Source organism: Chiroxiphia lanceolata, chromosome 3 (genome assembly GCF_009829145.1).
Source record: "Chiroxiphia lanceolata isolate bChiLan1 chromosome 3, bChiLan1.pri, whole genome shotgun sequence".
Classification (NCBI taxonomy): domain Eukaryota; kingdom Metazoa; phylum Chordata; class Aves; order Passeriformes; family Pipridae; genus Chiroxiphia; species Chiroxiphia lanceolata.
The window spans coordinates 111934222-111962168 of record NC_045639.1 but is presented as its reverse complement, the minus strand read 5'-3'; the positions used below and the strand labels follow the sequence as shown (position 1 = coordinate 111962168).

General features: G+C 37.4%; 1 protein-coding gene across 13 annotated transcripts in view; it reads right to left on the bottom strand.

Moving 5' to 3' along the window:
• Positions 1-27947, bottom strand: part of SUPT3H (SPT3 homolog, SAGA and STAGA complex component) — a 301102-nt gene that overhangs the window by 106171 nt on the left and 166984 nt on the right. For all 13 annotated transcript variants that reach the window (XR_004356086.1, XR_004356087.1, XR_004356089.1 and 10 more), the window contains exons 4-6: positions 18030-18116; positions 16821-16911; positions 15141-15277 (exon numbers count right to left, since the gene is read on the bottom strand). Coding sequence is in view for 8 of the 13 variants with exons in the window: in XM_032683161.1 (XP_032539052.1) it covers positions 15141-15277; positions 16821-16911; positions 18030-18116 (315 nt within the window). In the remaining 5 variants the exon portion in view is untranslated. The remainder of the gene's footprint in view (positions 1-15140; positions 15278-16820; positions 16912-18029; positions 18117-27947) is intronic.

Sequence of the window (27947 nt, the reverse complement as noted above, 5' to 3'; positions counted from 1 at the left end):
AGAGTATCTAAAAACATTCATTTATGATTCTACAATTTATTCTATTATTCTATTTATTTATTCTACCCATAATTCTATGATTTAAGAAAAACCTTCGCCTAATTTTACCTCATTTGGAGAGATATGCAAAATTAGAAAATATCTTGAAACATTTTTCGATTACCATAATAATTCACAGCAACAACACCAGACTTCAACGTAACTGTACACTGTAGAAATATGTAGATTTAAAATCTCTCGAAAATAATTAATTTCAATGTAAACTGATTTGTAAATTTAATTATGAGCTATTAAACTAGCTGCTGGGATTTTCAGTTTTGCTAAATCAGCACAGCTCCTCAGAGGCCCATGATAAGAGAGAAGCTACTGTTTATTTCAAATCAGCAATTAAAAGGGATATAAAGAGTATTGAGACTGTAAGATATCAACAAAAGGGGACAGTTTGGGGAATTTTACTTTCACTCTTCCTAATTTGCGCTGCCCGACACACAAATTTTATGCTGTGTTAATAATGGCTTTTGAACATAACATTCATCCAGTCTGTTATGGAAATAAATTTAACAGGACACTATTTCCTGTGCACATTCTTAAAATTGCTTACAGTGAAAAGAATCCCTTCCAAAGGAGTCAGCACAATTCAATCCAACATGCAAAATATTTATTCACTTCCAAAAGGGGAAAACAAATAACATATAGAAAGAATGCTCTTTTTTTTTGTTCTAGTTTTATTCTACAGTTGATTTTTAAAAGGTAGAAAGCCTTGAATTCAAGAACTTTGCATGAGTTCCTCCTGAAAAGGAAGCCACATCTCTAATTGCTGTTCAAAATTAGTTATAAAAACATTAAATATATGCCATAGTTAAGATTGATATCCTTATTGCTGGCCACTGAAAGCTTTGTAAATATAATCTGAAAATGAAAATTACTTAATTTTGGAATTTGGAGACGTCAAAACCTGTTCATGTCTCTAAGGATTTCTCACATTCCTTTTAGATTTTCCTGGAGGTTCAGGCTGAAATGGAGGGTTAGGTGGTTTTAGGGAAGTAGAGGGGTACCAAGGTGAATCAAAGATCTATGAAAAAGAAGAAAAATTTAAAAAATCACATATCCCTACCCATAGAAAAATGGAAAAAGGTCGAAATACTATACTTAAAAATTTAATATCATTGGGATGCAAAGAACAATGTGTTTAACAACAGGATTTTGAAGCACAGCTTTGAAGGTTAAGTGTATTTGGAATTAAAGGTGCTCACAGTGCAGGAACACTGACAGCCACAGTCTGGCATCAATTACTTGACTGCACTGTTAGAAGTTGCTGTAGATCCTCATGTCATCACACATTTTGGAGAAAAATTACCCTTCACTGGTGGCATCTTGGTTTCCTCAGGATTTCTGAATTTTTCTGACATTTTTATAGTCAAATCTACTATTTCTCAAAGATGCAAATGTCTCTTCAGCATTTTTTGCCTCTTTCTTTAGAACACAGTTCAGGGTACCAAGGCTGGCAGACACAGCAGCCACCTCACTAATCCATTTCTCTAATAATGGAACCAGGAATCAGATCTCCAGCCTCGGGGCACACCAAGAGTTAACTCCCATTTTGAGAAGGGTGTGATTAGTAGCTGGAAATCTGTCTGACTTTAGTACATCTGAGGCCGCTATTACAATTTTCAGATATAAAATAATTAGCTGATGATATGAGCTGACAGCTAATACATCTACAATAAACATAAAAAAAGTGATTTCCAAGCGGATGTAGGGAACGTGTTCCGTTTCCAAGCTGTTTGATATGGTCTGTGTAAGGAGCGAGGACTCGATACCAGATGCTGTATGTTCTACAAGCTTTCTCTGCAGATGTCTGAAGCCTGAGAAAATCAACAGTGCTTTGAATAACACTCCTAGTAAAAGCATCTTCTTGTCAGAGTCGCTGTATGATACAGGATATGGATCCCACACAAGTGGATGAACTAATTTTAAATAATACCATCTGACAATGGGAGAAAAAACTCTCAGTAGGTCTGACAAAGTCCTGGAAATGGCTGTTAGCCTTGGGAAATAGAATCCAGCCCTCTGACAGAGCCTACCCATCCTTCTTTCGTTTGATCAGAAGGAAAACCAAATTTAATGACTGTTTCCGAAGTTCCGGAGGCAAAGTTTCAACAGCACTAACGCTCCTACCAAGGAGTGTCTTTGCCCCTCACATGTGCCACTCAAAATAAGAGTCTGGAAAAGATGTTACTCAATTATGCAAGAATAAAATATATGCATCAATGTATTTTTTGTATGACCACTTTGCATTGCTTTCTTACCATTGCCTTTAAAGAAATCTCCTTTAGCACACCAGATGCATAGACACCACTATGGCACAGAAATTCTAAAAGCCACTACCTCCATAAAAAAGCTAAAAGAGTTACCTCTGAAGTCATAACCCCAAACATTCAACTGAAAATATGGTTTTTTCTGCTCAAAAAGAATCCCATGGCTCCCTACTTGATAAAGATCTTCACATAAATTATTTTCTAAATTTATTCTCTGTGCAAAATAGGTTTTTTTGCTAGTGACAGTATTACGGTCTTGTTTTCCTGGAAAATTTAGATCTAGTTGTGGATTCACTTTTTCAAGCCAAAGCAGCAGCAATGCCTAGTTTTTTCTCATGTTTTAAAGTTAGTTTAATGCAAATCCCAGATTATTAATAGAGTCAAATGCTGATCCCATGAGTATCTGTAAGAACAAACTCTACGTGCACATCTCCGTGAGGACTTTATGTAAGGTAACTATCTGAAAATGAGAACTGTTACTGTTTTTCCTGATTATTCAAATTAAAACAACCTTTTCTGATTAATTTAATGAAAGTGTGTACCTGTCTAGGTATCCTCAATTTTGAACAAAGATGGTAGAGCAAAACAAAGGAATAGAGGAGACAAAATTTAAAGCTTGAGAGGCTAAACATCCAAATGGAAAGATACTCCTTGTGTAGAGGGAATAAACTATGCCAGCACACCACCTGTGCTGCTCTGTTAGAAACATTGTGGGGCCTTTTTCCAGTGGATTGGGTAAGGATTCATCTCCCATTTTGCAACATGTAGAGCTTAACTGTTTTACTTCACCATTTCAACAGACACTTGAGATGCTTAAATCTTAGAGCTCCTGCTCCCATTGCTGTGGCACATGTGTGAAGCTCTCACCCAGTGCAATTTTGCACAGCAGCCAGATCATATCCTTACAGAAGAATACAGCAAGCAACATCACAGATAAAATAAACCACAACGGCTGAGACAAAATGAAAGACAGAAAACCCTGTTCCTTATATACATAAAACGTCTATTTCAGGAAATACCAGCAGTTACAGATTACAGAAAGTGCAGAAGCTGAAAAGTCCAATTATACGCTACCTAGATTTTTGAACAGTTTTTAGAAATTTGAGATGGTTTATCATCTATGTGTTTTATAAAAGCTCTTCTATTTCCACCCCACCTGCCATTTTAATATCTGAAATGGGAAACTTCAGTGTAGAATCATAGGATGGTACAATAATTTACACCAGAAAAGGTTTGGGACCTTCCCAGAGATCTCTAGTTTGCTCAAAAAAGGGTCCAGTTAGATCAAGTGCTTTAGCACCCTGACCAGTCAAGTTTGGAGTATCTCCAAAGGTGGAGACTTCCTCAGTCTCTCTGACCAACCAGTTTCAACCTTTGATCAGTACTGTTTTTCTCCTATTACATATCAGTTCAAACTCTGTCCTTCACCATGCACTTTGAAGCAAGGTCTGGCTCCATCTCCTCCATACCCTGCCATCAGTCGGTTGTAAACAGCAATGAATTTTCCCTTTTGCCTCCTCTTTCTCAGGCTGAACAAGCTCTTGCCTTGCAGTCTTTCCTCATTTGTCAAGTATCCTCTAAATTTCTTGGTGACCCTCTGCCAGACTTGCTTCAGTATTTCAAAGTCCTTCTTGTACTTGGGAGCACAAAATTGGACACAGATGCCAGACGTGGTCTCAGAGGTGCCAAATAATGGGGAAGCATTGTTTCCCTTGACCTGCTGGCAGGGGATATTGACCTCTTGCTGACACAGCCCAGTGCATGGTTGGCCCACAAGCTGTACTGGTGCATGGGGTTACAGCATCCCACATTTACTGTTGCTGACCTTCATGTCAGCCCATTTTTACATTCTATCAAAAAGGTCCCTGTGAATGACAGGCCCACTTTCCAGAGACTGGACTGCTCTGGATCATGACTCAGTGCTTATTTGCCATGCTATGAATTACTGCTTTTATTTAGTTTATAAGATCCAACAGCTAATCAAGTCTGAGTTTAATGCATAAGGAGAATCACAGATTCACAGAATGGTTTGGGTTGGAAGGGACCTTAAAGGCCATCTCGTTCCAACCCCCTGCCTTGTTTATGCTTCAAGAAAATGCAGCACAAGGGGAAGCAACTACGGTGGTTATGAGATGTCCTGCACTCACTTTAATTCCTTCCAAATTAATTTATATGGGAAGTCAATAAAGTAAAATCACATTAACACGCATACCTTGTATTTGTCATTGTACTTGTGTTCTTATTCTTACTCCCAGTACTAAAATGGTATCTCCTATAAAAAATCTGCCATAGGATTCTATTTTAGGGATAGTCTATCAGGTTACAGGTGTAGTCCTATCAGAATGAATTTTAAAAGCAAAAATGCTGGTATTTCTCATATACCTCTTGATTCAATAGGAAGCAATGTGCTTAGTATTGGATTATCTTTATGACCTTCCCTGTAGGCGACAGATCCTTTGGCTTTCCTTGTGACATTTGAACTCCAGTGTGAATGTAGGTGGGAAGGTTTGGCCTCTGGTGGCTTTGCAAATGAGAACATAAAATGACAACACTTGACCCGAGTAACTGGGAAACAGGTAATCAAATCTCGTGGCATGCTGGCTTTTAGACTGGAATTTACTCAAAGGAAGATGACAATACAGATATAGTGAATATTGAGTGAATCAAGGGATTCTCGATTTTTTGCTTAAGTGCCTGTGACACAGGATCACAAAATCCTATCTCAATTCAATCATATATGACAGGCAACATAGCCCAGGAGCTGGTAAACTGACTTCTTTACTTCTGAGCAGAAAAACTGCACCAGTCTGGCTAGTCCTGTGGCCAGAAGGAAAAAGGGAAAAACAAAATGCCAAACCAAGAACAAAAGGAGAAAAGCAAAGATCAAATATAAACAACAAGGGACAGAACAAATCTCCAATTAGCCCAGGTTCCAACAGTAAGGGGTGATGATTAGTGTAATTTCAAGATAAGCTTACAGTAATTATTTTCCTGAATATGCAGCACCCAGCGATCTGTGGCTGGAGCACTTCTTTAACCAAATGCAACGTCTTTGTATTCAATAATCTTGAATAGACTTTTTTCCCCATTAAATTGTGCAATTCAATAGATCTGAGCTCATTTTGGCTATATTTAGCTGGAATGCAGCCTGAAAACTACTTCCAGTGCTCCTCTCTATTGTCTGTATGCTGCAGACTGGATGGAGAGGCTTTGATGACACACAGCTTGCTCAGTCTGCTATTAGAGGGTAAATGCCAATGTGAAAGAAAGGGATTCTTAGTGATTTTGTAGAAGGTATTTGCAAGGCTAACCCATGGGCCTGATTCAAACCAGGGTGTAGTTCACAGCTGGAGTCTAATATTGAGAAGGGCAGTGTTGTTCCCTCAGTGGATATAGAGAGTAAGGAGAGGAAAATGGGGCTTCTCTTCTACACCTTTCATGTCTAGAAATAGCAGATAAATGAAACTACAGATAAATGAGCTTGACACTGCCTTAGGTTGAGGGCATGCATGAGCCTCCTATGGATGAAGCAGGAAAAAATCCTTTCCTTAATATTGGTTTGTGACTGTTCTCACCTATCTGTTAAATCCCCGACCTTGCCTGTTACATCTCAGACCCCTCTTTTCTGCAGCAGTTGAAGCAGAACTCCATCAAATCCCCTTCTATTTCATGCCATAAGGAACCTTCCTCTGTTGTCTGAATTTGTTACAAGATAGTATTTTCTTCCACACAAAACTTTTTGTGATATGAATCCTTAAATGGAAGGAAAGAGAAATCCAGGAGAGCACACTGGAACTTGGTCAAACAGTGGCTGATGACTCAAGGTGCTCCTGCCCCATGGAGCTTCACAGGTGGGAGTGAGAGAACATGATGGTTGTGAAGATTTATGCCAAAAAAGGGTCTCTGTGCTGAGGTTTCAGTCTTGCTCTTAACAATAGTGAAGATAGAAAATCTCTTCCTTGCAAGACACGAGAGCAGGGAATGTCAAGGGTAATTCATTCACTCATTTTACAACTCCATGGATTTTCCTTTTGAGCTTTGTGAATCCTGTGCAAAACAGTCTTGAAAATGGTTTTATTCAAGTGATGAATTCTTTCTGGAAAGTTTGAGATTATAGAACTGTTCTCAGTGTAGACCTGGTTAACATCTTACCCTAAGAAATAAACAGTTGTCATTTCTTCTTCAGTCAGTAAAGACTTAACTATTAGGCTTAATGGAGCTTCAAAGATTAGAGATTTGCTACGTAAAGGTTCAAAGACCTGAAAAAATAACTTCCCCCTCAAAGCTTCAGAATTACATCCTGTCTTGTAAAAAATTTGCATTATTGCATCTCTACACAATCTCAGAAAGGCAAATCTTTATCAGCACCAATTTGTTTAATTACTTTAAAGGATGACAGCAATTAAAATAACCTCCTACCAATGGATCTTTGTCAGACTTTACCAATGATCCTTGTTCCCAATTCTTCAAAGTTGACATAAACAATAACTGTATTTTGAGTACCAATACATGGTGATTAATATACATAAGTAACAAACATGTTACACACAGGATCACAAATAAACACAGTATTAAATACACTTGGAAGGAGAATGTTTTGTTAGTCTTATATTTGGCTCCTAATCAAATTCTCCATGGAAATACTGTTTATATGTATGTGTGTCTACATTTAATCAGAGATATAAATAATGTATGTATATAAAGTTTCCTTCCAAAAATTAAGTTAAAACACAGTTGTTTGGGTGTCAAAAATACAAAATACAACAGCCCAGAATCTTCCTCTTCCTCAGAGAAAGTAAACAGTGGCAAAAAAATACTCAAAGAACTAAAAGACAGAAAAGCAAATAACACCTTGCCCTCCCAGCAAAATTGCCTAAACTTGAACTATGAGCAACATTCACTGAAATGCTTTAAAAACCACAATATTTTAACAGGACTGAAGACCCAAACAAATAGGTCACTTTATGTAACCATAGCAAGCAACCCCAACACGAGAAAAAACCCCAGTAATCTAAAATTTGTAGCAGTGAAAAAAGTCTATGGATGCTGGCTGTAACAAGAAATTTTTTCCACTCAGGAGCTTTTTCCCATTCCAACAAGAATGACACAACATTTACAGGCATATAGATAATAAGGAAAAACTGTTTCTGTTTATTTTCTGCTTAGTTTTAACCAATTCAACCATTACCCAAGAGAAACAGTGTTTTCCCACTATCCCAAACATTCCCAAGCAATGTGTAATCAGAGAAACCATTAATACCAGCAGGCTTATTTTTATACCCAGTAATGCTTACAAATACTTTGATGCCCAGACAGCAAATTTGGAGTTGAGACGCTACTTGCTGCGCTCTCTTCGCACTCATCTGGAAACACTGAATGGACTGATGCAGTGAAATTAATTCCTTCTATATTTGCATTCACAACTTCCATTTTGCAATATTGAAAAAAAAAAGAAAACATTGCCTAGAGAATAAAGGTTTTTGTCTTGATTGATGTTTCATCTACATTCTTTTTAATCTTGGCATCTATGTATATCAAAAGCATTAAATAGTAAATAGGGAGCTGATGTGACCTTAAAAGTCTATTATAGATCATCATTACATTTTTTTATTGTATCACCAAGGTCCCAGTGCATACACAGAACCTGAGTCTCTAAAGAGAATCACCCCCAAGGCACCAGAAGTACTTTTCCTAACATCTGATGAACTACGCTTAAATGTAACTTAGATGTTTCTGGGAATGAAAAAAAAAAATAAAAAGCAAAGAAAAGGTATTTTTTCCCTCTCATCTAGGAAATTAACTTCTCCCTGGATTGTTTCTCTCTCATTTCTGAGTACAGAAGACAGTCTAAGTTACTGAGATGTTTAAACTTTTAGGTAGGTACAGTTAAGTGAAATTCAGCCCAACTTGTAGTGATGCACTGAGCTCTCAGAGCAGCTTAAGGGGCTGGGAAAATGAGATCTTGGGTTTTTTTAATCAGTGTCCCAAGAGTGTAACGTCCTTGAGGAGGAACTTTCCCACTCCTCTTTGAGTACCTTACCTAGACACTATAAATCCCTTTCCAAATATGAGACAATCTCCTCCTATCTTGACAGGACTTGTAGGTGAGTATGATATTGATTTACATTTAGGGCTGCAATTATTTAATCCATAAATAATGTATAAGACATAAAGTTTTAATGGTATGGCTTGTCCTTCTGTGTCCTACCACTTTGCCTATATTGGACAATATTTGGTAAAGAATAAGGAACATTACTTTCTATTTTCTTTGTTTGAAAAAACTTAATGTTTTAAAATTTAAGGCCATAACTAAGAATCTTAGAACGGTTAGGGCTGGAAGGGACATTGAAGATCATCTCCATCCAACCCCCTGCCATAGGTAGGAACACCTTCCACTAGACCAGGTTGCTCAAAGCCCCATCCAACCTGACCTTAAACACCTCCAGGGATGGGGTAGAGACAGCTCCTCTGGATAACCTGTGCCAGTGCCTCATCATCTTCACAGTAAAGAATTTCTCCCTAATACTTAATCTAAACCTGTCCTCTATAAGTTTAAAGAAATTTGAGTAATTGGTGTAAATGACGTAACACTAGAACGCTGCAATCCTGTATGTGGAGCAGCACAAGAGAAACAGATGACAGATTTGTGAGAGTATATTTTGAAGACAGCACAAAAAACTCCAGGGATTACACTCCTATTCTCAAGTGAATCTGAGCAACCTCACATACCTGTAGGCATATATACTCCATCCCTTTATTAGTTCCTCAAAACTCAAGCCTCTTCTACTTCTAATACTTTTTATCTGAGTCTTTCAGCCTCCACTGCCCACACAGGGCCAGGACAGAAGCAGAATGGTCACTGACAATGCAGAGGAATTCCCTGCAAGATAAATGCATCCAGGGGAGGGTACAGAACTGTACAGTTCACCGTAACGAAGATACAAACACCTAATCAGCTGAATAAATCTCCAAACTCCACTATTTATATCGCTGGGGTCTCCAGTAGTGACAGTGGCAGATTTCTGCTCATGCAAAAACACAACCCAAATTTTAACATTTTCATCTGCAGTCAAATCTTACCCCAAGATACATTCTTTCATAGGGTGTAGCTGTTAAAAGCAAAAAAAGGTTTAGGACTTATAAACTGTGATTCTAAAAATTAATAAATTATTAGATTAGGGCACCATATTGTGAGACAACAGAAGACATCGCTGAATGAAATGCAAAGATTCCATCCCAAAATATACATTTTGTTGACAAGAATCTTAAATCAGCAAGGAAGTAAAAACATAATTCTTTGAGAAGAAAAATAAGTTTAGCATCAAAATTAGATAGCAAAAAAGATGTGCTCTGAGAATCAATGCTTAGTAAAAGAAAATATCTTAGTTTATCTTCCAGCATGCAGTTCCTACTAAGTGTGTGTTGTCTGTACTTCCCATATGGGCTTTTAAATCAAATTCCAGTTTGTTATTGATACACCCTGCAGGAACAGATACTCCCTAAAGAGTAATGACCCCACACAGCACTTACACTGGCATAATTTTTGCCAGTGAAATGAGCATAGTAGTAATGAAAGGCCTCAGAGCTCTTTCTAAATAATTTCCTGCTTATTTTCTTTGTACATCTTTTCCAAATTAGTACAATGAATCTGAGTACTTCAACATCATCTTTCAGATCCACCCTGAAGAGAAGAGCTCACAGCTGTTTATTTCTGAATTATGCCCTCAAATTTTCACTCTCCCAGTTAAAAGACCCGAGGTCCATGACCTCAGCCTGAGGGCAGTCACCACAGAGCAACCTGTGTCCATGCTAACGCTCTCCAAGAATCCCAAAGAGACTGGCCACATCCAAACTGAGTGGTGGAGAGAGCTCCTGGCTCTGCTGGATCCCAGGAGTTCGTGGAATTAGAATATTTTGGGTTGGAAGGGACCTTTAAAGGCCATCTGGTCCATCCTCCCTGCAATTAGCAGGAACATCTACAACTACATCAGGTTGATCAAGTCCTGTCAAATCTTACCTTGAATGTTTCCAGAGATGGGGCATCCATCACCCCTCTGGAAAACCTGTGCCAGTGCCTCACCACCTTCATTGTAAAAAACTTCATCTTTACAGCTAATCTAAATTGACCCTCCATCAGTTTGAAGCTGTTCCCCCTTGTCCCATCACTCCAGGCCCTTGTCCAAAGTCCCTCTCCAGCTCTCCTGGAGCCCCTTTAGGCACTGGAAAGAGCTCTAAGGTCTCCCTGGATCTTTCTCTTCTCCAGGCTGAACACCCCCAATTTTCTCAGCCTGTCTTCATAGTAGAGGTGCTCCAGCCTCCATCTTCGTGACCTCCTCTGGAACTGCTCCAACAAGTCCATATCTTTCCTGTGTTGAGGGCCCAGAGGTGCACATTGTTTGGGACAACATAACGTGGCACAAGTCAAAGTGTGATCAGTCAAAAGCAGATGATGATACTCCAGTAGGAAGGTCTATTCCTGGTCACTGCCTAATTTACTATTACTTCCGCCTTATTTCTATGACTAAACCAGAGTGAACTTTCCAGAGCACAATTCCTTGTATCCCAAAGTGCAGTCAGGTGTGTTTAGGTGTCTTGTCTGGACACAAATTAACTGTGTCTGAAGAAAGACAAAATTAAATGGGAGTAATTAAAAATCATGTAAAAACCTATATATTCCAAACACACCTACACTGTAATGCAATCTACTGTTTTTTGCACAGAGGTTATTGCCCTGCTGTGAGCTTTGCACAGATTTACCACCAAGAGAAGATATGTGAGCAACACTGGAAAAATCACGTCCACAATGAACTTCCTAGAATAAAAATATGTATCTGTAGTTTTTAAGTATCTAATGTAATTCATAGGACAATACACAAATCATAGAATCATAGAATCACAGAATAGTTTGGGATGGAAAGGACCTTAAAGATCATCTAGTTCCAACACCTCACAAAAGAACCACAAAGTAGGGATAACTTAGTTTTACTATTTTGCTGGCTTCCAGCTGGCTTTCAAGGTAGTATATTCTTGTAGGGAAGTTATTTTCCCTCCACTGTTTATTCAAACTTTCAATGTACTATGAAAGCATTATGGTAGCTACTGCAACTGAATTATTGCCATTTAACATATGAGTGTTGGAAATATATCCCTAAACTAGCAGTCAGAGTGACAGATGAATGGTGTTTCTCCTAATCCTATGGGAACAAAAGTGAAACAGAGCATTCACAGCGTGATGCTCTATGCATTCCTTTGTGTCAGTCCAGATTTCTGATGGTAAGACTTTTTCTTCCTGGGGGAGGTATTGGAGCTATAAAATAAACGATAAAAAAATGGGTCTTTACAGTATTACTGGGAATTCAGCTTTGTAATTATGTTGACCGAAGTTTTAAAGCAGCTACACTTGTGATTTTAGCGACATGAAATGCAGAGTCTGATAATGGTTCTAACAGAAAAAAAAATAGGAGAACTAGAGCTACAATTCACAAAATAACAGCCAAACCTGCAATTGGTTTAACTATGGACAGGAAGTCAAGAGGTTCAGAGGAACAACATAAGGACACTCAAAACTGTATCTCTATCCGAACTGCAAATAAGGAAGTTCAAAGATTTTAAATGAACATGTTCCTTCTTCCCACACCCATTCAACCATATCCCAGAGGAATATAACTCTCCTCTCTAAATGATTTTTAAGAGACAGAGGAAAGCCAAATTGCAATCCACTTGCAAGGTTTTGTTTATTGTGGATTCTGTCACACAGCAGGTAAAGGAAGGGAATTCCCGACCACCATCAGCTCTGGCTATTCCACAGCCCAACCTGTACAGAGGAAGAAGAGTGTGGGTACATTGCCATTCATGTAGCTCAAGAGACTGTCACCCATTATAAAGACAATTTTTATGATCCATCTCTCCTTCATGTGCACAGTTCAATTACAGCTATGACTGAGAATTGTTTATTCCATCTATAACTGTTCCTAACTCGGACAAGTGTTTCACTAGTGCTTTACTGCTACCTCAGGAGGGCAAAACAGTAACTGTTATGAGGTGAGACAGAGGTGCTATTCCAGTTTTTATTTTGTTTTGATTTTACCAATACACTCGGTTGGTTTGCCACCACTTAATAATATTATTTTTATGTTAAGTAATCTAATTTTAATGTATTGATAAAATAATCATGTGTTATAACAAGTAACATGAATTTTGTTCTTAAATTCTGTCCTGTATTTTAAGAGTAGTCCATGTTCCTTTGCACATTGTTGGTATTACTGTTTCAGAGACAGTCCCTTTGCTTCAATTTAAAATCACAGGATACACCAGTAAATTCTATATACAATCCTAGAAGAGTGCCCTTTCTTACTAATATGACAGCATTGGTGGGTGTGTTTTAGTCAAAGAAGTATAGAATTGTTTGTTCTCCTTTAGTAATGTTTTCAGCAAAGCTTTGCCTACTCCTCCATGGTACAAATATGGAATAGACCTCACAGCACTGCAAGCAATCACATGAAGGCTTAGCTCTAACTTTATGAAATGTTTTAAAAGAAATTAGCATAAACAATATTTGCATTTTGTATCATAACTGAAACCATACTGCTAAACAATCATATCCTGTTTAGCCCATAATGACATCAGAAATACATGTTTATCATCTGCTCTGGACAACTTAGCATGATTTTGGCCTAAGGCAAAGTGGAACTGAAATCATTTACAGTTGTCCAAACCAAGATAACCACACATTTCTGAGGTAATTGGTACCTAAAAGGAACACTGCCTTTAGATTGCAGTTCATGATTTAAGTACACTAATTCCTCAAAGAACACTGTTAAAGTGTCCACTGGACTTCCTTTGAAATTTAGCATGGATTAAACAATCTACTGCACAAAACAAATGGGATTCAGGAGATTAGCCCATCCACTAACAACTCTTCCTTTAGGAATGGATCACATTTCCTACTATCTTTAATTCCTTTCCACCCACCTCAAAGTAACAACAAAATCCCAAATGAAACAAAGCCAAAAATACATTAAACATTTTGAGCAGCATGTTTCGAACAGTCTTTCATGTTTTGTCATTAGTTTTAGAGACTAATAAGAAAGAAAATACATAGTATTGTCTTCATGAATCTATTATAAAATAAGACCTTGATTTTTCTTTTGTTTTTTTCTTCTTTTTTTTTAACATGGAAACATCGACACTTCACAATATGTAATAAAGTCAAGCAATAGTGAGAAGAATTACTTTATATATATATGTGTATATATATATACATACACACTACAGTTAATGCATTACAGTCTAGTGATAAAAAACAAAACATGTAGTCAGATGAAAGACAAATATCTAATTACAGACACACATTCCTTGACAGACAAACATAGAATCAGATTTGCCCTTGTCTATAACAAGGAACTTCATACGTTTATCAAACTGTGTAGTTTTTTAGACCAGAAAACTATTATACCAGAATGATAGAAGAGAATCTAAAGCCAAGTACATAACCCATTCATTCAGAAGAATGCTGCCTACCTTTTGCCTTTATGCAAAACATAACATTTTGCATAAATAAATAAGTAAGAAATTAAAGAAAAGAAACCATCGGTTTCCAAAACACAAACAGTGGTTGGGAACAACTGTTTGATGACACTAATTCTCAGTTGGGGGGAAATGGGACTTGTTCCTTGCCAAATTTTTAGAGGGAAGGGGTTCTTCACTAGGTTTTGATTTCTTCCCATCAGAGGGAAGAAAGAAGAGGAAACAAGATTGGGAATGTTGCAGTTCTGAAAAGAGGCCCCATTAAGAAGAAAAAATGTAGAATTACAACTTGAACAGGATAAAAACTTCATTATTTTCTAGAATTTTCCATAAAATCCTGAAAGAGAAATGAGGCCCTAGTAGTCAAAATTAAACACACAAATACTCCCAAACACATGAGCCACCTCAGCACAGAGAAGAAAATCAACCAATGCACCCACTGAAAGGGTATTAGAGGAATTCTACAAATAATGAATTTCCAACAGCCATGTATTCTATATTGCTGTCTGAAAATGGATGGAAATTGGCTTAAATGTTAGTCTGGAACTGTGAGTGTGCTCCCAGCACAGTTTTGCCCTTGACATCTAGTTGCCCACAGAAGACACAAGGAGGAATTGAGTAATTAAACATGAACTGGGGTGATGGACAAAACTATCAAAAAGACAGGGTAGTCCTGTCCATCTACAGAAAATTTAGCCAAAACCACAGACTTTCGTGCTACCACAGCTATGTTGCTTCTTGATTCCACTGAGCTTTATGAGAGTGGTGTGGGGCTGCATTCTGTAATGTAGACAAAACTTTTCATAACTACATAGATCAGAAAATGGGACTTGAAAGAAGGTTGGAGAGTAGAGCTTATACTGAAGCATGTTTGCACAGAATATTTTAGTTTCAGCTGTGTTATACGAAAAGAGTCCTCAGATGCTATTGAACAATCTTCTAATGAGAGGAATAATGCAAAAGAAAAAAAATGACTGTGAAAAATGTGTGTGAAATGCTTATAAATAGAATCTGCTTTCTACAGAAAGGAAATACAAATACATGGCAGACATAAAGATCCATAACTACCCTTTTGTAATCTTCCTTCTCAGCATGTGTGCTTAGATATCAGGAAACATTAGAAGGAATAGGAAAAATATGGAAATAGGATTCCTTTACACCATCTGGGCAAAAGGAAAAAAACATGTACCAATGATTTAATATGCAGCGTGAAAAAAGCATCAGACCAACACGATGTATGAAATATTTCACAGTTTTCTCTGCTGGAGCTGAGCACCAGTGAAAGAAAAGAATTACCTCCATTCGCTCTTGCTTGACATCATCAATCTCATCATCTTCAAAAATGGCTAAGAGCTCTCCAGTCTGGTCAATGGAGTTGAGAAAGTCTTGAGCAAGCTTCTGCCTTTTGTTGGTGTTATTACTGTTGAATTTGTCTTCATGAAGACAAGAAAAGAATAACAAACTTATTTGGCTTCTCCAAACATCAACTGATGTTTTAGAATCAGCACAATGCAGAAAAGGGCCTGTTCTTACTGTCCCCTCAAACGAGCTGTGCTACCTGATCAAGGTCACTACTCTGCAGTGACGGTAAAAAATTACCTTTAGTGTTTTCTGGTATAACCTAGCTTTTTCATGATCTAGAGAAACTTGCTGCTCCTATATTATTACTTCTCACCAAAGAATCCACAGTGGATACAGATGTAAAAGAAACTACCTCTCTTTGGTTGCACGAAAGAACCTCACTCATAGAGCAGAATATATGGAGGAAATGCTCTTCCCTCAACACATGCAGAACATCCTCATTACCTACAGCTTAAAGCAAACCCTAACACACACTAGGATGCAGTTCCAGAGGTGATGGACCCCTGCTCTGCAGTAAAACCTGGAGAACCCTGGCAGGGTGATCTCTGTGATCTCTGTTGTTCTAAACAGAAGAGCAGCTACAAAAGCGTTAAATTCACAAAACAAAATTAATGGCTTCAATTACCAAAGCCCCACAGAAAATGGAACTTTAATTTCAGGATAAACTGTGTTAAGAAAGCATTTCATGAGCATCTAAACAACTTAGGAAAATTGTTTATTCATTTTAAGTAGTACCACAAGCTTAAGTATTAAAACCCAAAGCTGTCAGGTAAGAAGTGACACTGCCACATTACTTGCACGAAATGATACCTTTTCATGTGTGGTGAAAATAAAATGCCACAGGCAAATTAAATCTCAAATGAGTTGGTAAAAATTTATCCACAGCTTGATTAAGTCAAAGCAAGCAGTACAATGTTTACCTAACATCAGTGTGGATGCTCACAGGAACCAAATACAAGGAATTCATTGTAAGGGAAAAAACAACAAAAGGCTCTGAGAAAGGAAATAAGTTAAATACAAAAAGTTGTGTATGGACATTGTTAGATGTTGTAACAGTATGGAAAGGTTTAGATTTGCTATGATAAGTTTTAACTTGACTTTTTACAACAGAAATGTTAAATCTAATGTCAATATAAATCAACAAAACCTTATACCAGCAAATTATATGGCATAAATTAATATATTTTTAATTCAAAGACCTTTTCCTTTAAATGCATTGGTTATAAAATCACTGACTTGCTCATGGAATGGGGAAACAGAAGTGTTTCCCATTCTTTAAGTTACAGATTCAAAGTATAAAATGTTAAACCACAGCAAAAAAAAAGACCCAGGTCATATATTAGTATTCAATGACTTCAGACTATGGGATGTTTTTTTAAATATGCCAAAACCTTTTGACAATAATTTAACAAATGTTCATTCAATTGCAGGTGGTAGATGTCGACTTTAGAAGTATTTCAAATGCAAAAGTAGAAATTTTCAAACAAATTCCTCTAAAGACAATAGTTGTGTGTCTCTAACTATTAAGCGAGTTAGCAATACTTTGCATTGAACTGTTCAGCACATTTATAAAACATCAAGCCTCTCCCAAATTAAGTAATTTCTTTTTTCTACCTTCGAGGAGGTCATCTTCTTCTATTCCTTTGACAATTTTAGATTTGTAGTCTCGAAAAAACATGTATTTAAGTAGCCTTCTAAGCTTCTTCTGAGAGAAAAAATAAATTTACATTATTTAGTGCAATATATTTTTTATTTAAACTGTAATGTGAAATACATTAGTCAGTAAATATAATTGTTAAAATGTTCATAATTTTTGATTCTGCAGAAAATCCATACATAGAAAGTACTTCAAGGTAAATAGCAATTAAACATTAAATATTGTTTATTTGAACTCCTTGGTATTTTGCTGTGAGAGAGAAATGGGTTTGACTTTCAGAAAGGAGAAATTCAGCAATAAGGCTTCTTTAGGGCTCTCCAAAATCTTTACTCAAGTTTGGAAATTCAAGCCTAGAAATGCATATTTCCATGAACTTTGACATCTATATTAACTGCTCTTTTCAGTACAGCCTTATGGCTCATATCAGATAAAGAAACTGCAATTGGTTTTCACGTGTTAGTGGTTTTTAGTTTTGAAATCGTTTTGGTCATCAGGTTTCAACTATCAAATGAGGAGAGAAAAGGGTGAGGGAAAGTGAGGAACTAAGGAAGAAAAGGAGATATAGGAAGAATAAATAATGTAGATAAAAATAACTGACAATAATGTTCGAAGAATTTTGATATTTGAGGAAAGAAAACTATTTTTTTAATTGACCTGTTACTATTCAGAGAAAGCAAGACCATCCCTAGATTTGGAAATTTTAGAGGGATATAGTACAGAAAAAAAATATTATAAAAGAAAATAAAGATAATTTACAGTCTAAATGACAAAACTCTAATGGTCACATTGTCAAATGTCACATCTACACCCTGCATATCCAAGGGGAAATTAGAATTATTGATTTTTAATAAAAGGAATATAAAGGATCAGGATCAATATTTTTACCTAATTAAGAAATTGTTTTGAGGTCTAAGGTGCACTACCCACCCTAGAGCTTTGTGAAAAAAAATCTATTGATAATCGAAGTTACAGGAAAAGACAAGACTTAATTAAAATATTATATAGAATGACTGCAGTGTGCACAGTAAGATTCAACTCCAGAGCAGCTTTATTTTTAAATAAAGCTATCCATGATGATGGACTCCTTTTCCATAGGTTAAGCAAACAGTTGAAAACACAATAAGCAGCTGATTATGTAAATAAAAACTTCTGTCTTGTTACTGTACCTTATCTTTGCGCATTAAGAACAGAAGATCTTCAGCAGAGATGACTCGAGCTCCTCTCATCTGAGAAACTTCAGCTGCTTGCTGCAACTAAAATAAATGAATAAATTAGGATGACTTTTTCAGTGTTCAAAACTTTATTCACTGGGGTTTGTTTTAAATAAATTCAGATAATATTTTGCGCAGTCCTGAATAGCAAAATACAGGCTGTGCACTAACACACAAGCTGGGACTCTCAAAGGTGTCGCTCACTCGGTTCTTTTTCTCCAAGAAGTGAAAAACAATTTCATGAAAAGCCTGAAAGACTTTTGACAAATCTCAAGCAAAAGCTTTTTTGTTTATATTTAAAATGATTGCTTTTAAAAAGCACTGCAGCCCTTTTTTTTTCCTTTCCTTAGCACAGAAAATGAACATATAATTCTCTCAGGCAATGTAAAAATGCCAAATTCTTGCCATAGCACTTTATCTGCAACTGTGGAAGGGTGGCTGATCCCTCTCCCAATTTTTTAGAATAACAAATATTAATTTTAAACAGCTTACCTAAGTATTTTTTGAAAGAAATTCTACCCTTACTTCACTTAGCATTAGTACAAACCAGACTCACATGAAGAACTTTCTTAGGCGCGCTCTTATTTCATCCGGGAGAAAGAAAATGAATTGACAGGAAAAAACAACTCTATTAATGATGGAATTAAAAAACCTTATTGAGTAGACCAGGCCCTTCAGCTGTGAAAGTGATAACGATGGGATTGAGCAAGGAATGCCATGAAAATTGGTAAGAGGTGGCCAAAGGAGTGGGAAGCAATGGACTGTCCTCAACTCCACTGCCTCCTAAGGCCCTAAACACTTCAAATTGTGCTGGAAAGAGCAAAAATCTCTTTCTAAGGGACTAATTCCATCAGCCTTCAGTAGGCACAGGAAATCAGGCTGTTTTGTACACTAATGGATCATATCAAAATTAGCACAGGGCCAGAAACCTTGTAGCCTTGGTTAGAAATTTGTACAATGATATTTATCAAACTGCTGAGCTGAGGAGGTTCAACCTAAATGCACAAAAGAAGTTAATGGGATTTGCTCCCATTCCCAAGATGATCATGGAACTATACAATGGTTTGAGTTAGAAGGAGTCTTTAAAGTTCCTCTAGTTCAACCCCCCCTGTAATGAGCAGGGACACCTTCAACTAGATCAGGTTGCTCAGAGCCCTGTCCAGTCTCAACCTTGAATGTTTCCAGGTATGGGGTATCCACCACCTCTCTGGACAACCTGTTTAAGTGTAAATCGTGATGCTGTAGATATGGTGGGATGGAAAGGATGCTTCCCAGCAAGGAATATACTTTATCCTCAAAATTAAAAAACATTGTCCAAAAAGCAAGATTTAATCATAGGGTTTTTTTCCTTTCATCCTTGTTTACCCTGTGATGGAAAACTGATCATAAGCACAGTACAAAAGTTATCAAAAGGAGAGACACCTTTAAAAATTCATGATATTAAAATTCATACACACCTGCAACATGATCAATAAACAGCAATTTAATTTATGTTCAAATATCTGTATATTATTCCTTAGAAATGCATTAATGCACCTGAAAATAATTTAAAGAAATCCTATCCTTCGTGCTCACACTAGCAATGGTTTCACTCAGTATCACTGGCTGAATAAGTATATTATTAATCTGAGCTCCCATGCTGCTATGACTTGAAATAGGCCTATTCAGAAGTTAAAAAGATCAACAAAAACAGTAGCTGTTTCTAATATCCAAAGAAGAAGGGGCGGGGGGGGGGGAAAGATTTTCATTTTGGCAAGTGTTCAGTGGGCAAAAGATTCAGTCCATAAATCATAATACTGGACTGCATTAATTTTTTTCCACACTAATCACATGCACACAAAATGTTAACTGTATCTCATACTCACAACACAAAACACACTGCGTGAAGAAGTTCAGAGCTTCCCCTTGAAACTCCCTCTTGGCCCTTGCAGTCACCAAGACCAGAGAGATTTCAGGAATTCAGGAGTCACAGTAATACAATCTTACTTGAAAAATGTAAGAATGTGAAAAACGATAGTTCTATTTTTTTGGCATAAGCAAAACTGTTTCTTATTCTGATTAGTTTGAGGGCACGCAAGCTACTTATATTTCTAACATAAAATACAAAGAGCTGGATAAAAAAAAAAATTACCAAGTACGAGCCAATATTCCTCTCTGGTGTAAATCTATTGCAGTTAATGGATTTATGCCAGGGCTGACTTTGGCCCCACTGAGTTTAAAAGTGTTAGAAAACCTGACCTTAGCATGGTGATAACACAACACAGCTTTTCCAAATATCACATAAAACAATGGCAGAAATATCAGATGTGAAAGTTTGCTCTAGTTCCCTAAAATGTACAGGACCACAATGATGATCTCTTGGTCCCTTCCAACCCAAACCATTCTGTGACTCTCTAAGGTATTAAATTTCTTACCATAAAATTCAGATATGTTAATTTTTGTAGCTGAAATACATTATTTTTCCAAATGATAAACACATGACAATGACATTATAGCATAGGTTGTGTGTGAGCTGCTTACAGGAGCCTCGTGATGAAGGAAGGGAGAGTAAGGAGCAGAGGCCAAATTCACGTCCCATTTGCATCTAAGTAAATCCTGAATAACATTGTTTACTTTAATGGAGTTATTCTGGGATAAACAAAGATCAAAATCTGGAATAATATTCTCAGTTTCTACCAAAACAATGAAAACTTTATTCTCGTATTGCCCCAACTTTTGCATCTATTTTATTTTAAGGAATGGACACACAGCATTTAATTTCTTTGGCTTAAAGAAAGCAAAATATGAAAATAATTACTTCCTGTGCAGTTATAAAATATGGATTATTTATCCAAACAGACCATAATGAGTACACATATTTACCTGGGAAACCAGGATATGCTCAGGTAAATATGTATCCAAGAAATTAAATAAAAATTACGTCCCACGCAGCCGAGGTTGGGGGGAAGATGTATTTATAGTCTAACACACACATAATTGACTCACTCAAACCACAACATGAGTGCTTTGCTATAATTAGCATTATAACAAACTGTCTTATTTGACTGTCCCAGAGTTGCCATTAATATGCAATAAGCCCCGATTCCTGAATTTCCGGAGCAGAAGGCCTCGTTGAGTCATTACCGCATTCCGGGACGAAGGGGGATTTCAGGAAGCCGTACCAAAGGAACGATCCATCCCGGAGCACCCAGGCATTTGTCATTCCAGAAAAGCTGCTCTCAGCTCTGCAGCCTTGAAGTCAGGAGGTCTCTCACCCTTTGCTGCAGTCTCTGTGAGCAGCACTGCCCGTGGCTCCAGAAGAGGGGTGGGATATAAATGCTGCAATAACTTTTCCCAGATGAGGTTCCTATATGGCAACGGGGGAGACATGGTAAGAATTTCCCACCATGTCCCTTCTCCAAGCCTGAGGGATACTCAGTGCCAGTCACAGAATCCGGGGCAGCAGCAGTTCCAACATACTCACTTGTCTTCTCCTAATTTTTTTTAATTTTTAAACTATTAAGCCCACATTACAAAATATTTTGTTTGGGATGATATTGAAGAACAGCAAACAATCCAAATTACTCAGCTTTTTAAAGAAAAACAGGCTAAATTTCTTAGCACCAGCAAACAATATTTGAGACCTCAGAGTATGAATATATGTTTTATTACAGCCAAATTATGAACCTCTAAAAGTGAAGTTTAAATAACGGAAGTGTTGAAATGATTTTAACTATAGGAGCGCAAATAGCTCTGCTAATAATTAGGAGTTTATGAAAAATAAGCGTATTTTACAATTTTTCACATTACAAAGAAAGTAGTATATACAGTAACTATATTTTAAAGTCTAAGAAGAAATGGCTGGGGAATAATATTTTAAAATGTAATCACGGGTTTAATGACTTTATGAAGTTAACTTTCTTGGCAGGATGAACTGAAGTATGTTAACAGTCACCTTACGGCTATTTTCTTTTTGCAACTTCTGCAAATTATAGATTTGTTGAAAGGAGTATTCATTCTCCTGTGACAGAAGCACAGTTACTTCAATGGGACTGTCTGCTGCTTTTTTTTTTCCATAATTATTTTTCTTCCACTACCTCCAAAGTCAACAATTACCGATACTTCTTCTACAAAACTGTCTTGATGGACAAACAGACAAAAAGCTGGAAAACAAACATACTGTGTTGTGACATAATCCTTCCAGTTAAACTGCAGGACGGAGTTGGAGTGGTAATGTTTGCATGCCTTGGAACTGCTGGGAGCCAAGAATAATGCTGCAGGAGCTACGATTTTGTTTTCATTATACAAGAAAATTAGATCATAGTTCACCTGGGTGAATTTTTTTTCTGAGGCAGGAAGGCTGTTTTGTTATTAAATATGCATTAAAATGTCCTATTTTTTCATCTTTTCCAGATAAAAACTATGCAACTACATAATTACCAAAGAATATTCTGAATTTGGATGTAGTCCTGTAAATACATTCCAAACAGAGCATCCTGATACTTTTTCATAGGCAACTAAATAAAAGAAGTAAATACAGGCTTACATTTCAATCTTTCAATGTAATATCTCATATGCTATTAATGCTAACACCTGAGCTTCCCATTCTAAGACACACACAGAGGAAAAACACAGAATTTGTTTCCATAAGTCAGCACAGCGATGTGCTTTATGCAGTTAGCACATCTTGGGGAGGTAATTACATTAAGGAGCCTATCAGAGCACTCTAATAGGTAATGATTCAGGATCACTGCACAAGGGTTAAAGAGCATGACTGAACCATCACAAGCTGCCTAAACCAGAAAATGCCCATCTGCACATGAAAAGACAATCAATTTTCTTCTTACTAGGTATCTGGTTTCAAATCTAAGTATTTTTTACTGAAGAACATTTAATGTCACACCAGATGATTATGTGTGACCTCAAGAAGATGAAGCTCTATGTCCCATTTTGAGGCTTTAGAGAATCATGGAATCATTTATGTTGGACAATACCTTTAAGATCATAAAGTCCAACCATTAATCCAGCACTGCCACATCCACCACTAAACCATGTCCCCAAGTGCCACATCCACAGGTCTTTTAAATCTCTCCAGGGATGGTGATTCCACCACTTCTCTGGGTAGCCTGTTCCAATGCCTGACAACCCTTTCTGTGAAGAAAAATGTCCTATACCCAATCTAACCCTACCCTGGAGAAACTGAAGGCTATTATTTCTTGTCTTATTGCTTGTTACTTGGGAGAAGAGACCAACCCCCACATGGCTACAACCTCCTTTCAAGTAGTTGAGGAGAGTGATAAGAGTTCTTATCTTACGCTTGACATATAGTGAACTTCAGTCCATACAGATCATGAGAATAAGAAAACACAAGTTCATACCCCTGTGCCTCTGGCATTTACAGAGAACTCGTTTTCAAGGACACAATTTGTTATATTTATCCCTTCATAAAAACCTTACTCCTGAGTCCCTGCAGCACAACCAACTGTTTCTCCTCTCCTTCTGGCAGGTGGCAACAGCTTTTGATTTCCACATTTCAGGCAGCCCAAAGAGCGAGGTCTGGGTACAGACAGTCTGCAGCCAGTTCCTAGAAGCTGGAGAAGAATTATCGCAAAAGCTCCTCTGGCAATTGGCAGGTTACACAAGGACTCCTTCCCACCAAAGGCATAAAGAACATGTCTATAGGTCCAATACTCAACGTTTTTAACATCAGAGATGACAAGCAGTTGATATAAAGTTAATGTCAGAATGTTCCAGCCCTTTCCTCAGCTGCCTTCAGACTGAAATTCTGTGAAAGTCAGTCCTACAAAATCCAGTCAACAGCCCTACACCCCAACCTGCACATTTTTAACTGTACCACCACAATTCAAGAGCCCTACAGATCAATATGATGAAGATATTGTCTTACTATTCACATCTGTTTAAATTGAACATTTAATATAATTTTCATGTTTTTAGCAACACATTCAGTACTATCAGAGTAAAAAAATGCAAAAACAGAAGGCACACGCTCCTAGGGAGTGAAAATAGCAAAAGCAGAACACCCCCTGCTTGCTTGAGCTCATATTCTTCATGTTACAAACAAGATCTTTCTAAAAATACAAAAGATACAGAAAAAAAAAATCAGGAAAATGTTCAGAGCCTTTAGAAAACTACAGAGTCAGACTGTGTAATGGAATAGGCCAACAGGAAAATACACTATGTTCCCAAGTTCTGTTACTTAGAGTGAAAATTTGCATGTATTGAAACAGGATGATTCTTTTAAAATTATATTAAATATATTACTAAGTAAAATAAATTTCCAAGCAAATAATGAAATTAATATTGCTTTTTGCAAAAGATGAGTTTATATCAATCTTTTTTAAAAAAAATCTCTTCTTTATAAATAATTTAAACTCAGCTTGTTAAATTAGAGCTTGTTTTTCCATTTTCTGTCACATGGGGAAAAGACTTTAATGCACTCATGAACAATAACTACATTTCAACTTAAGCTTCAGGCATGACTTTTTCCTATTTTTCCTTCCTTCAATTCGAATTCCAAAATCAACATTTTGGGCCAACATTTTATAACTGTAATTCTTCTACTCTCCAGGAAACAAAAGAAACCCTATTGCACACCTGACATTTATGGCAGGCAATACTGACCAAATGAAGTGAAATTATACCAACAGCATTAAAACCATAAAGTCTCTGGGTACAGAGAATATTCAGACTCACTGAACTCAGTTTTCATGTGGTCAAGTTATTCAGGGGCTACACAGGCATTAATTCAAGACTTGGTGTGTCACTGGGGATGGCCACTGCTGATGCTCTCTCCCACTGCTGGTAATAACAGCAGGCAAGAAAACAAACTTGGAAACTGCTGTTCCAGCTCTTATTATTACAAGGGATAAAAAATAAGCTTGAAAAATATCATCCAAGTGGAAAGGATGGAGGCAGTGTTCTCTAGAACGAGCACGAGACTGTGAGAAAAGCTTTGTGAAGTGTGAACTCTGTAGTTACGAAAGACTCCTCAGCCAACAAGAAACTGAAAAATTCTCATGGCCAAAAGAACTCCAACCTCTGCGAACAGATCTCTCTATTTCTAAGGAAAAGGAGTGTAGGTGTCCTCTGTTGTTGACTGTCCACTTTCTAGGATTCCCAGGATATTCTGGATGCTGAGGTAAATGATTCCACCCCACGGCAAATCACTGCAGCAAATTTCCCTGTATCTAAACCAAATAACTGCTGATGTTTTTCAGGAAATTATAGAATTGTTTGGGTTGGAAGGGACCTTTAAAGGTCATCTAATCCAAACTATAATAAAACCAACTACTCAAACTTTCCCAATGAGCTGTTCCATTTTCACAGCAGTATCATTATAGCTATTCCAAGTTGCAAATCTCAAATATAACCATTACTTCCACCTAAGTTACATCTTTTAATGCCTTTATGGCACTAAAAGTTACCGTGAAAAAACAAGAATGTGCAATCTTTTCATCAATAAATGCGTTCACATTTCCTTTAGTAAAAGAAACAAAAAAAGCAATTAGAATTTACCCTTTTTAAGAACTGAAAATAATATTATTTTGGAATATTTAGTCTATTAACTCAGATTCATTTCCTATTCATCAATTAGTACTATTTCTTCTCTTTCTCTAGTATTACTATGGCATGCAAACTAGCAGAGGTTTATGTTATACTCCAGCTTCCTGTCTTTTGGTTTCAAGTCCCAGAAGAAAGTACCACTCAGGATTATTATTCCACAGTTTCCAAAGCTGTAAGGAGGAAAAAACCTGCTCTCTGTTGATTGAGACACCATCTAATATAAACAGGCTCCTTTCTCCCATTGCTGTAGAGAGCACCATTTGTATAAATCACGTATCCTTACATTGCTCACAAAGGAAAATAATCACTGTTTTATATTAGCTTCACCAGAACATTAAATAAATACTTTTCCTTTCCATATGACAGCAAATTGGAATCAGGCATCACTGCTTGACACAGAGAGAATGAGATATGTATTTACCTCCTCCAAGCACAGAGATAAAGTGTTTTTAGAGGAAGCCTCAGGGTAGTGAAAGAAGAGCACAAGTATTGCCATGAAGAGCAGGCAACCACCAGTGCACTGAGTATGGAGAACCTGGAAAGGTTGGAGAGATGGGCAGAGACTTGTCTGAAGTTCAACAAAGGCAAATGCAGGGTCCTGCACCTGGGGAGGAACAACCCCAGGCACCAGCACAGGCTGGGAGTGACTGCTGGAGGGCAGCTCTGTGGAGAAGGACCTGGGGGTCCTGGTGGACAACAAGCTGCCCATGAGCCAACAGTGTGACCTGTGGCCACGGCAAATGGATGCATTAGTGAGAGCACTGTCAGCAGGTCAGGGAGGTGATCCTGCCCCTCTGCTCAGCCCTGGTGAGGCACATCTGGAGTGTTGTGTCCAGCTCTGGGCTCCTCAGGACAAGAGAAATATGGAGCTCCTGGAGCAGGTCCAGTGGAGGGTGACAAAGATGATGAAGGGACTGGAGCATCTCTCTAACAAGGAAAGGCTGAGGGAGCTGGGGCTGTTCAGCCTCAAGAAGAGACACTGAGAGGGGACCTCATCCATGTCTGTAGGGTCTGCAGGGAGGGGGCAGAGGATGGACCAGGCTCTGCTCGGGGATGCCCAGCAATGGGACAAGAGGCCATGGGCACAAACTGATGCCCAGGAAGTTCCATCTGAATATGAGGAAGAATTTCTTTCCTGTGCAGTGACCGAGCACTGGCACAGATTGTCCAGCAAGGGTGTGGAGTGTCCCTCACTGGAGATATTCCAGAACCATCTGGACACAATCCTGTGCCAAGTGTGCTGGATGGCCCTGCTTAAGCATGGAGGTTGGACCAGATGACTCACTGTGGTCCCCTTCAACTTTACCTATTCTGTGTTTCTGTGATTCTGTGAAGACAGAACCCTGATCCTCTGGCTGAAGTGATCTCAAAGTAATAAAAAATTTTTTCTTCAAACATTTCAAATTGAAGGACAAAACCTTAAATCTCAAAACATAAGTAAGACACTGCTTTCAAATTCAATGTCTTTTGAAAACTTAGATTAGGAGACAGAAGGAGAAAAAAAGGATTCAGGTTCAACCAAAGATACAAAATAGCAACATTTTCCATTAGAAGCCTATTCTCATGGAAATGGAAAGCCTTGGAGAGATATGCCATCATGTTCATACTTGAAAATAATGGTGGAAGACTTTGTAAGTTAAACGATTTTACCTGAAATGATTCACATTGCTCTTTCATCATAGCTTTTTATTCTCATCTGCTCAAGTGCAAATTCCAACCAAGTGAGAGCTTCTGGTGACTACAGGGAAATGCTACAGGATCTCTCAGATTAAACACATAGAAGATGTAAATGACTATGGGTTTAAAGGGTTTTGGATGCTAGAGAGGCCATATAGGTGTCTTGGCTTAAGGTTCATTATATTGCCTGCAGAATTTTGACAGCCAGGTAAGTGTCATCTTGCAAGATGTATCCAAATTATCAATAGGAAAAAAAAAATCAAAATCATCTAGTTTATAATAATTTTTTAATCACAAGATATGCATGGAGTGTAAATTATGACACTAGAAAAAACCTCATCCTGTTCTGTAATCTTTAATGATTATAAGGTATAATCAGAATGGGTCATAACAATGACAGTTCTATGAATTTATTCTTTTATATCAAGAAATACCTCTCCAGGACATTACAAAATGGTTTGAAAATCCTAAATTTATGACTACTTTCTTCCAAGAATCTTCTACTGCAAGATAAAGAGAAAAACAGAGGGAAATTTATGAAAACGATAGTTCCAGTCCAAGGTAGACCCATCTGCATGTAAAACTGAGGAAAGGAAGTCCAAATTTTTGTATGTATGTGTTGGTTTGCTGTAT